The 11,654-nt window shown below is 36.8% G+C and overlaps 1 protein-coding gene across 1 annotated transcript; it reads left to right on the top strand.

Annotated features, from left to right (window-relative positions):
* The first annotated feature begins 2,069 nt into the window (after nucleotides 1-2,069).
* On the top strand, nucleotides 2,070-11,136 carry LOC131394536 (zinc finger protein 709-like). The gene is made up of 4 exons (XM_058525914.1): nucleotides 2,070-2,125; nucleotides 6,858-6,984; nucleotides 7,192-7,252; nucleotides 7,642-11,136. Exons 1-4 carry the CDS (start codon nucleotides 2,081-2,083, stop codon nucleotides 9,260-9,262), a joined length of 1,854 nt encoding a protein of 617 aa, XP_058381897.1. The 5' UTR covers nucleotides 2,070-2,080; the 3' UTR covers nucleotides 9,263-11,136.
* Nucleotides 11,137-11,654: the final 518 nt, after the last annotated feature.

The raw sequence follows: 11,654 nt of genomic DNA on the forward strand, positions 1-11,654 counted from the left end.
AACTCAACTTAAGCCTGGGGTCCTTAAACTCTATGAAGCAACTAGTTGTCACGGAGGAGGCCTCTTAACCCTGACAGCAGTGATTTGAGGCTCTCTGGAGGAGGGCCTTAAGTTGTCCATAGGCTTCTGATGAAGGAATCTGCCCTGGTCCCCACATTATATGCCGTTAGAGCTGCTCTTGTCACCAGATACTGAGATCTCTTGAAAATAGGGGCTCTCACAAGCACTGAGCATGTGACCCTCTACCAAGGTGCCTATTATGCCTTTGGCCCTAGAAACAGCCTCCCTAGCAGCTCAGGCTGGCTACTGACACCTACTTGTGTTATGATGGAGCCTAACCTTGGTCCTGTAGCTTATGCCACCTGCAGGAAGTACATGGCATTTCTTCAGTTGATTGAAATATGCTAGGGTGATGGAGGAGGTCACCCCTCTCCCAGACTCCTTGGTTCCCTGGTAGTTCCTTGGGATTAACTGAATGCACAGCACTGGGGAGTACATAGACTTTAAGGACAACAATGTACATTCATATGTGATGGAACTCAGTGATGAGTTGCTCTTCATCCCTTAATTGGGACATCCCTGATGAAGAACCAAACACAAGTGTCACCAGATCTAACCAAACATCAGGCAGTCATTTTACTACCAGCCAAAAAATGGCCTCATCTGCATGTGTTCACAAACTGTTGGATGATGTCTAAGAGTTTATGAAAAAGGGAGATGCCCCTTTCTGGTAAAAAAAAAAACTCTGGGAATCTCTTTAATCAGAGATAGTCAAAAGAGGAATCAAGGTAATTCTTGTCTGTATATTACTAAATCTGCAATACCAGGACTCACCAGGACACTTGTTATCCACCTTGGAGTTGTGACACTACTGAGAGTGACCATGGCACCTCTCAGAGAATACAGTGCCCTGCTCTCCAACAAGGCATTTGGTGCAAGTTTCACCTCTGTTATGGGTCTCAGGCTCATAGAGCACCATTCTGGCTTATTGAAATCAGTTGGATGAGAGATGTCCTGTTTCGGTCATCGGGGTGAATTGAAATGCATCAGTCTTCATCTTGTTTTTGAAAGACTTCAGTTTTCTTTAGAGAAGTTTTTCATTTTCAGAAAAATTGATCAGAATTTACAGAGTTCCCACATAACCCTTCTGTCTCCATCCATAGAGTTTGCACTCTTTTTCCCATTTTGTTTGACTGTGGTACATTTGTTACAGTTTGCAAATGTATGTGGATGCATTACCGTGCTCAGTGTACGTTAGCATTGACTCTTTGTGCTATATAATGTATGGGTTTTGGTAAATGTATAATGACATGGATCCGTCATTTGTGTATCATAGAGTGTGGTTTCACTTCCCTAAAAATCCTCTGTGCTCCGCCTGTTGATTCATCCCTCCCTCCAGCTCACGAGTTCTTCACAACCAAAGGTCTTCCTACTGGCTCATGCTGTTGTCTTTTCCAAAATGTCACATACTTGGAATCATAGCCTTGTCACGTTGGCTTCTTTCCCTTAGCAATATATTTTTAAGTTTCCTCCATGTGTTTGCATGGCTTGATGCCTCATTTCTTTTTATCAAGGATCAGTATCTGATTGTATGGATGTACCACTGATTGTTTTTGTCTATTCGACTCTTGAAGGATATCTCCTTTAAAACTGTAACTCTTGCCATTTATGAATAAAGTGCCTATAAACATTCATGTGTAGCTTTTTTGTGAACATAAGGTTTCAGTTCATTTGGAAAAATACCAGAGTGGGATTGCTAGATCTTACTCTATGTAGTAACAATGTATTTTATTTATTTATTTTTTTTTATAATTTATTTTTATTTTTCCCCCAAAGCCCCAGTAAATAGTTGTATGTCATAGTTGCACATCCTTCTAGTTGCTGTACGTGGGACGCGGCCTCAGCATGGCCGGAGAAGCAGTGCGTAGGTGCGCACCCGGGATCCGAACCCGGGCCGTCAGCAGCGCAGTGCGCGCACTTAACTGCTAAGCCGCGGAGCCGGCCCACAATGTATTTTATTTTGAAGGAAATTTCCTGTCTTCATTGTAGGGATACTAAATCTCATTTCCACCAGCAATGAATGAGGATTGCCTGTAGCTTCGCATCTTCACCAATATTTGGTGTTGTGAGTGTTTTGAGTTTTACCCATTTAATTAGTTTTTATATGACTCTTTTTTTTTTTTAATTTTTTATTTTTTCCCCCAAAGCCCCGGTACATAGTTGTATGTCATAGCTGCACATTCTTCTAGTTGCTGTATGTGGGACGCGGCCTCAGTGTGGCCGGAGAAGCAGTGTGTCGGTGCGCGCCCGCGATCCGAACCCCGGGCCGCCAGCAGCGGAGCGCTCGCACTTAACTGCTAAGCCACGGGGCCGGCCCTAATTAGTTTTTAATGATAGTTCACTGTTTTATTTTCAGTTTTCCAATGACATTTGACGTGGAGCTTGTTTTTATTTTGCTTATTTCCCATCTATATATCTTCTTCAGTGAGCTGTGTAGATCTTTCGCCCATTTTTTAATTGGGTTGTTTTTGTTCTTACTTTTGAGTTTTAAGAGTTCTTTGTATATTCTAGATACCAGTCATTTATCCAATAAGTGTTTTACAAAGATTTTTCTCTTACTCTGAGTATTGTGTTTTTATTCTCTTAACAGTGTCTTTCTCAGAAAGGAGTTTTTCATTTTAATGAAGTAAATTTTGTTTTTTCTTTTATGGACCTTGCTTTTTGGTTTTGTATTCATCTCCAAATTCATCTCCAAATGCAAGGCCATCTAGATTTTCCCATGTTATCTTCTAGGAGTTTATTCCTTTGTCATTTTACATTTAGATCTGTGATGTGTTTTGACTTCATTTTTGTGAAAGATGTAAGTCCCATGTCTACGTGCATTTTGTGTGTGTGTGTTTGCATGTGGATATCCATTATTTCTACCACTATTTGTTTAAAAGACTTTCTTTTTCATTTGAGTTGCCCTTCCTTCTTTGTCAAAGATTAGTTCACTCTATTTGTGTGGGTCTATAAGGAAAGCAGTTTACTCACGTATCCTTCAACCTTGCTATGCTCTTTTATTAATTCCAGGAGTTATTTCTCTATCATTGTGAATTCTTTCAGATGTTTCACAGAGACAGTAGGGTCGTATGGAACAAATGTTATAAATTTAGCTACAGCTTTTGTGCAGCTGTTCTTTCCTAAGAAGCAGAAGTTCCACTCAATTACTAGTTTGTTATCATGAAAGGATGTTGGATTTTATCAAATCCTTTTTTATTTTCATTTCCCTCTCCTTTCCTTTCTGATATTAGTAATTTCTGTCTTCCATCTTTTCTTTGTTATTTTCACTAGATGTTTATCAATTTTATTAGTCTTGTCAAAGAACCATTTTTTATTTTTTCTCCGTTGACTTCCCACAATGACATTGATTGTTTTTCTAAGTTTATTATTTCTTTTATTGTGTTTACTTTTGGTTTAATTTGCTCTTCTTTTTATTGTTTCCTAAGGTAGATGCTTACATTATTGATTATAGAGCTTTGATTTTTCCAATGTGTTTGTTCAATGGCATAAATTTGCCTCTAGGCACTGCTTTTGCTGTATCCAAGAACCTTTGGTATGTTGTATTTTTATTTCATTTAATTCAAAGTAATTTTTCTTTCTCTTGAGACTTTTTCTTTGATCCTATGTATTATTTAGAAGTGTGTTGTTGAATCCCCACATATATGGGCTTTTTCCAACTATCTTGCTGTTATTGATTTCTAGATGAATGCCTATGTGGTGTGACAGCATATTTTGTATGATTTCTGTTCTTTCAAATTTGTTAAGGTGTGCTTTATGTCCCAGAATGTGGTTTGTCCTGGTGAATGTTCCATGTGAACTTGAGAAGAATGTAGATTCCACTGTTGTTGTATGAAGTATTCCATAGATTATAATGAAATCCAGTGGTTTCACAGTGCTGTTCAGTTCAGCTCTGTCCTTCCTGATTTCCTGCTTACTGGAATTTATAATTCATGATAAGATTGTGTTGAATTCTACAGCTATAGACTGGATTCATCTATTTCTCCTTGTATTCTCTCAGTTCTTGCCTCATGTATTTTCCATCTCTGTTGTTATGCAGGTACATGTGAATGCCCCTCTCTGTCTCTGAAATGTCCTTGGTTTAATATCTGCATTGTCTATAATTCATACACCTATGGCAGTTTTCTTCTGATTAGTTTTGGCATGGTCTGTTTTTCTCCATCTCTTTTCCCCTTCATCTGTCTGTGTTTTCACAGTTAATGTGGGTTTCTTGTGGACAACATATAATTGTCTTTTTTGAAATCTGATATTACTGTGTCTTTCAATTGTGTCAAAAAAAAATTGATACAATATTAGGGCCAGCCCCATGGCTTAGTGGTTAAGTGCGCTCGCTCTGCTGCTGGCAGCCTGGGTTTGGATCCTGGGCGCGCACCGAGGAACCACTGCTCCGGCCATGCTGAGGCCGTGTCCCACATGCAGCAACTAGAGGGATGTGCAGCTATGACATACAACTATCTACTGGGGCTTTGGGGGGGAAATAAATAAATAAGTAAAATTAAAAAAAAAAATTGATGATTAAAGTGGTTATTGATACAGTTGGATTAATATTTACCAAGCCTTTTACTGTTTTCCATTTTTATCCTTTTCTTTTTTGTCTTCCACCATTTTTCCTGCCTCTCTGGCTGAGATTGAGCATTTACTCTGATTCTTTTTTCTCCTCTCTTAGCATATCAGTTACACATTTTTTGAAAAACATTTTTTAGTCATTGCCCTTGAGTTTTCAGCATACACGTACAACTAACCCACCTCCTGTGTCAAATAACATTATTTGGTGCAAGTAGGTCTTAAGACACTATTCCCAGTTTCCTTTTCCCTGTCCCTTGTCACACTACTGTCGTTTATTTCACTGGTCCATAAGCTTCTCATTGGCAAATACATTGTTGCTAATATTATTTTAAACAAAGTGTCATCTTTCATGCTAATTATAGGCAATTAACCTTCATTTTTTCTTTTTTTAATCCTCTACATTTGTCATTTACATTATTTCTGATAAATTTTTGATCTTTTCATTCAAAGTAGGAGAACTCAGGAAAAATTTCCTCAATTTTTGTCTCATAAAGCCCTTATTTCTCCTTTATTTATGAAGGATAATTTTGCTTGACAGAATTCTAGGAGATTTTTTTCCAAAACTTTAAATATTTCACTCTACTGTGTTCTTGCTTCCGTGGTTTTTGAAAAGAAGTCCAATTTAATTCAAGTCTTTGTTTCTTTATACCTAAGGTGTGTCTCTTCTCTGGCATTCTCAATATATTCTCTGTGTTTGATTTTTTTCTAGATTGAACGTGATATCCTTGGGTGTGCACTTTGTAGTTTATCATGCGTAGTGTTCTCTGACCTTCCTGGATGTACAGTTTACCCAGTATCACTAATTTTAGGATATTTTGGTGATTATTAGTTCACTTGTTTCTTCTGTTTCTCTCTATATTTCTTTTCCTTGAGCTATTCCCATTATGTGTATTTTAAACCTTCTGTTAAAGAGGTTGTCTAGGCTTCGTGGATATGGTGTTCTGTCTTTTTAGTTCTTTTTGTTTTTGCATTAGACCCTGGTGAAATAGATTTTGTGTTTGGCACAGGCCTTGATAAGTACAGAATATCTGGGTCATATTTCAAAATGGCATCTTTTTTTCTCTTTCCTAATTATAGAGAAACCTGCTTGCCCTATGACCTCAAGGTTCTCAGATATAAGAAGAGTTTTTCTTTTCAAGTTTGTTCATATTCTCGTGACATCAAGAATGAAAGCTTCTGAGTTCCTTAAGTGTGGGATCAGAAGTTGGCAGGGCATCATCTAGAGTGGCTGGTCTGGAAACACTTCCTCTTGAAGTTGGAGAATGGAGATTTTATGTTCTTTTGGAAGAAAGCGCTATTTATCCTTCACATATTTTATAATCATGGGCAAATTACCATCAAACCATTGTAAACTCCTTGCAATATGCAGCTCTTAACCTGCCCTCGAGGCCAGCAAGGCTTCGGGTCCACTGTTAGTGTTTGACCTAAAAGAGCTCTTATGGCACATTATTATCTCACTGTATGTTCTAAAAATTGGTGGGAAGTAGCTTTGAGGCACATGAATAGGGATTTTATGGTCCAAGTTGTCACGCCTTCTTCCTTATGTCTGAGCTCTAAGTTCCAAATAACTTTCTAGCCCCATCAAATCATACAGAGAGAGAAGGGAAGAACTGAGTTTATGATAAATATTACACAAGTTGAAAGCAGTGCGTCCCCACAAGAATATTTACATTCAGCCAGCTACATCTGATTACCTGGAGTACTTTAGGACGATGTGGCCAGCTGGGCTTTGTTAACAGTTTGATTTTTACAGGCCTCCTGGACTCTGTTTGGTGATGGGACTAGACAAAAAGGCTTCCAGGTGTTCGCTATGTTTTTATCCATTGAATGTCACGTAGATTTCACCCTCTGCCTCATGGAGTGCTGTAACTAGTGGGTAATAAGGAAGAAGATGAAAGAATTTTAATTATAGGGAAACCTTGGTCTTAAAATGATATTTTTTTCATGGTATGGCATTTCTGTCATTTCCTAACATGCTCTGGACCCTGCCATTAAAAAGAAATATGTAATGGGATCACAATAAAAATGTGTAACTATTTTCCATATGTTCATAATGCTTTTAAATTGATGAGCTAGCATGTATAGAAAAACAGTGAGTTTTTGATGATCATGTCATTCAATAAGTGTTTGGTGATGACAGAATCATATGTAACTTTCTTACAAATGGAGTATAGATCCCCAGTGCTTTCAATCTTATGCATCCTACTCTACACATGTTTGTGATGTTTTAGGACTCAGTGACCATTGAGGATGTGGCTGTGAACTTCACCCCAGAGGAGTGGGCTTTACTGAATCCTTCACAGAAGAAACTCTACAGAGGTGTGATGTGGGAAACCTTCAGGAACCTGGCCTCAATAGGTAAGAACGAGGACACTCCTTCCCTTCATCAAGTAGAGAACAAGTGTTTCTTACCCATCAACACTGTTGCAAGATGGAGAATGTTGAAAGAGGTGGATGTTAGTAAATAAACTAGAAATGGTCAAAGCGTGTCATGGACTTAGAATCTAAAAATTTTTCTAAAATTTCTAATATCTTTGGAATCAATTCTCTGGGTCTGCATTTCAGGTAAAACATGGGATGATCATGATATTGAAGATCAGTACAAAAACTGGGGGAGACAGCTAAGGTGAGTCATGCTCACAATAGAAAGTAGTGTCTCACATGAGAATTCTGGTATTTTATGAAAATTTGAAAAGAGGCAAACAAAACAAGTAATCCTTGTTTCAAATATAGTTATTAGAAAATTTTCAGCAAATATGCTTTCTGAAATGTGATGTAGGGGTTCAGTTTTTGCAAAATAGTTCACTTGGAAATGTATTAATGAAGCCTATATATGAATATCACTGTTTGGATAATAACAAAGTGAAGTCTTCTTGCAGAGCATTCAGTATATTCATTTTCTAAGCATGCAGAAAAGTCAGAAAACCTAAACTTTTCTTATAAATCATAATAAATATAACAACTATAAATCATTAATGAAGAAATCATTAATAATGTGCTTCTCATTTTTTACAGAAGTCATATGTTAGGGAGACTTTGTGAGACTGAAGAGGGTAGTCAAGATGGAGAAAACTTCAGCCTTATTCCAAATCTCAATCTGAACAAGAAAACTGCAGGAGCTAAACCATGTGAATGCAGTGCATGTGGAAAAGTCTTCATGCATCATTCATCCCTTAATAGGCACATTAGATGTCACACTGAACACAAACCATATCACTATCAAAAATGTGAAGAAAAGCCATATAAATGTAAGGAATGTGGGAAAGCCTTCACTTTTCCCCATTTGCTTCAAATACATGAAAGAACTCATACTGGAGAGAAACCCTATGAATGTAAAAATTGTAGTAAAGTATTCATTTCACCAAGTTTACTTAAAAAACATGAACGACTTCATACTGGAAAGAAACCCTTTGAATGTAAAATATGTGGTAAAGCCTTCAGGTTTCCCAGTGATGTTCAAGGACATGAAAGAAGTCATACTGGAGAGAAACCGTATAACTGTAAGACATGTGGGAAAGCCTTCAGTTTTTCCTTTAGTGTTCGAGTACATGAAAGAATTCATACTGGAGAGAAACCCTATGGATGTAAGGAATGTGGGAAAGCCTTTATAACTCCCTCAAGCCTTCGAGCACACATGATCACTCACACTGGAGATGGGCCTTATAAATGTAAGGAATGTGAGAAAGTATTCATTTCTCCCAGTATATTTCGAATACATGAAAGGAGTCACACGGGAGAGAAACCCTTTGAATGTAAAGAATGCAGTAAAGCATTCACTTCTTCCAGTTCTCTTCGAAAACATGAAAGAACTCATACTGGAGAGAAACCCTATGAATGTAAAATATGTGGTAAAGCCTTCAGTTTTTCTAGTAATGTTCATGTACATGAAAGAACTCATACTGGAGAGAAACCCTATGAATGTAAAAAATGCAATAAAGCATTCATTTCTCCCAGTTTACTTCAAAAACATGAAAGAATTCATACTGAAGAGAAAAGCTTTGAATGTAAAATATGTGGGAAAGCCTTCAGGTTTTCCAATTCTCTTCAAATACATGAAAGAACTCACACTGGAGAGAAACCCTATGAATGTAAAAAATGCAGTAGAGCATTCTCTTCTTCCAGTTATCTTCAAATACATGAAAGGAGTCACACTGGAGAAAAACCGTATGAATGTAAAAAATGCAGTAAAGCATTCACTTCTTCTAATTCTCTTCAAATACATGAAAGGAGTCACACTGGAGAAAAACCGTATGAATGTAAAAAGTGCAGCAAAGCATTCACTTCTTCCAGTTATCTTCAAATACATGAAAGGAGTCACACCGGAGAGAGACCCTATGAATGTAAAAAATGCAGTAAAGCATTCACTTCTTCCAGTTATCTTCAAATACATGAAAGGAGTCACACTGGAGAGAAACCCTATGAATGTAAAAAATGCAGTAAAGCATTCAGTTGTTCAAGTTCTCTTCGAAAACATGAAAGAACTCATACTGGAGAGAAACCCTATGAATGTAAAATATGTGGTAAAGCCTTCAGTTTTTCCAGTAATGTTCATGTACATGAAAGAACTCATACTAGAGAGAAACCTTCTGAATATAAAAAATACAGTAAAGCATTCACTTCTTCAAGTTCTCTTTGAAAACGTGAAAGAACTCATACTGGAGAGAAACCTTATGAATGTAAAAAATGCAGTACAGCATTCACTTCATCCAGTTCTCTTCAAAAATGTGAAATCCTATGAATGTCAGTAAAATGAGAAATTGTTTATTTCTTGTGAAAACTTTCTAGGATATGTAAGAATCCACACCAGAGGAAAACCCATGTAAATGTAAAGAATGAGGAAAAGCCTTTTGTCATCCCAGTTCTTTCTGAAGGCATGAAAGGACTCACTTGATAAAACCTTCTTGAATATAAACAGCATGAGAAAGACTTCAATTGGCCTATGTCCTTCTATGTGTAACTTCTAAACAGAAAGAAATATAAATGTAAGTCATATGAGAAAGCTTGATGGAAATTAATTCATATATAATGTTCTAGAAAACTTTCAACATGAAAGACGTTATAAAGTTGTAAATATATTGTTTTCCATGCCTCTTCTTAAAATAGCAACACTGGATTGTGGATTTCTATGAATTACTTTCAGAAAAGAATATTGAGGTGAGATAATTCTGCAAGTCAGCCGTCATCAATACTGCATAAAGATTAATAAGTGGTGCTTTTTTCTTAAATCACTTAATAATATTTTCTCTTTAATTTTTTTTATAATGTTTTAATTGTTCTGTGTTAAGGGGCCATTGAAAAATGACAGTTTGTATTTGTTGGGATTTTCTTACTGGCCTTGTGTTGCAGATCCTGGATATGCCCAATCCATGGCATATATTGTTCCTTTATTAGAGAAAGCTCCTTTTTTGGGGTGGTGGGCATAGGAGCTTATTTTTATTTTCCATACTATTAAACAGTTGGAATAAATTTTTATGTATGGGAAGTTTATCAACGAGTAAACTTTCCTGTGAATTCTCATTTTCATATTTGGGCCTTTGCTCTTGGTCCTCCCTTCTGACTGGTATTTGGTGAATAGACTTTGAGTTAAGTAGAGGCCTGTGATAGGGCAACAAAATCTAGAGCTGGACACATCACCCCTGTATTGTGTTATGTCAGTAAGGGTAATATGAAGAACTTCATCTTCAAGAATCCTCCCTTTATGGTTCCATGTTGGAATTCACCAATAGCCTCACTTGCATGAGATTTGGAAGGGAGAAGCAAACAAGGCATTAGGCAGATTTTGGAACCAGCATACAAGAAGAGAGACAATTATGTGTCCTCTCGAGGACACCATCTTCCAGCCCATTTCCTGATTCTTTGCCCTTCTAGTCAAGAGTATCTTGAAAACCACCACTAACTGTTTGATTTCCATTTTCTTAATGATGTATTTTCCAATATGTTTTCACAACTTTCGTATCCAAGATCCACTAGAGTTGGGATTTTTCTATAAGGCCTCTTGTGTCCACTAGTGAACTTATTCAGACATTTGTGCTTAGGAGTAGTCTCTAATTCCCCTCTTCTCTGGATGATATCTGAATAAGGTCTAATGTGTATAGGAAACACCTTATGCTGTTAATAGTGCTAGTGAGTGTGTTTTCCTGAATCACCATGATGTCTACAATAGAGCGGTAAAAAAAGGGATGTGGGAGTTTGTTTCTCTGCTGCATTGTGCATTGGCTGCCTTGACCGAGTTCTTCCACATGAGAACAATCACCTTTCTCATGTCAGGAATATGGTGTGTGTTTCGTGTTACTTGTAGCTGAATGTATTCCCTCAATGTGTTTTCAATAATGTTTGATTGTATGTTATTAAAAATTTTATACATTTCCTTGAGAAATGAACACTACTCTGGTTTTCTCATTGATATATTTTATCAACTGTTTTCTAATACATCATATGCTAATAAATATTATGGTTTTCATTTCCTCTGAATATATTAAATTTCATTTTAATTATGGATTTTCAGATATACTTTGCAGTTTTTTTTCATTTAATTGTTATTCATTATGAGTCAATTTTATCATTGGCATACTAATTCATGTTTCTTTTCTCAGGCAAACTTAGTATTTTATTCTTTTTTAGTTGCTATTTTTGTCATAAAACTAACTTCTCATTTATTCTTCACCTAAAACTTAAAAATCATGGATTTTTCAGTGCCCACTTGCCAGTGACCTGCAGGATTGCGCCTCTAGTCAAAGAAAGGGGTGTAATGAATTATAGTAAGAATGACTACAGACCATAAAGGACTGTGAGGTATAAGAGTTAACAGGGTGTTCAGAAAGACTTCTTACAAGATTTCGGCATGTGGTTCTTGATTTGATTGCTATTCAAGGAAGCAAGTCATTTTCTGTATTGAGTGCTATAAGGAGGTAAGCTTAATTCTGTCTTTGGCAAGCATTTTATTTTTGGTAAACCTAATCAATGTTTTCTAGGAGGCAGAAACAATGCAGTGGAGCTCAAGTTAATTTGTAAGAAGTTCCAGTCAGTCA

This window comes from Diceros bicornis, chromosome 30 (assembly GCF_020826845.1).
Source record: "Diceros bicornis minor isolate mBicDic1 chromosome 30, mDicBic1.mat.cur, whole genome shotgun sequence".
In the NCBI taxonomy this organism is placed as follows: Eukaryota; Metazoa; Chordata; class Mammalia; order Perissodactyla; family Rhinocerotidae; genus Diceros; species Diceros bicornis.

Bases quoted from the DNA above. Each gene is read 5' to 3' on its own strand.
- LOC131394536 (XM_058525914.1), top strand. From the start codon at position 2,081: ATGAGGATTGCCTGTAGCTTCGCATCTTCACCAATATTTGGTGTT. The intron at 6,985-7,191 runs GTAAGAACGAGG...TCTGCATTTCAG, and splicing joins CAGGAACCTGGCCTCAATAG to GTAAAACATGGGATGATCAT. The intron at 7,253-7,641 runs GTGAGTCATGCT...CATTTTTTACAG, and splicing joins AACTGGGGGAGACAGCTAAG to AAGTCATATGTTAGGGAGAC.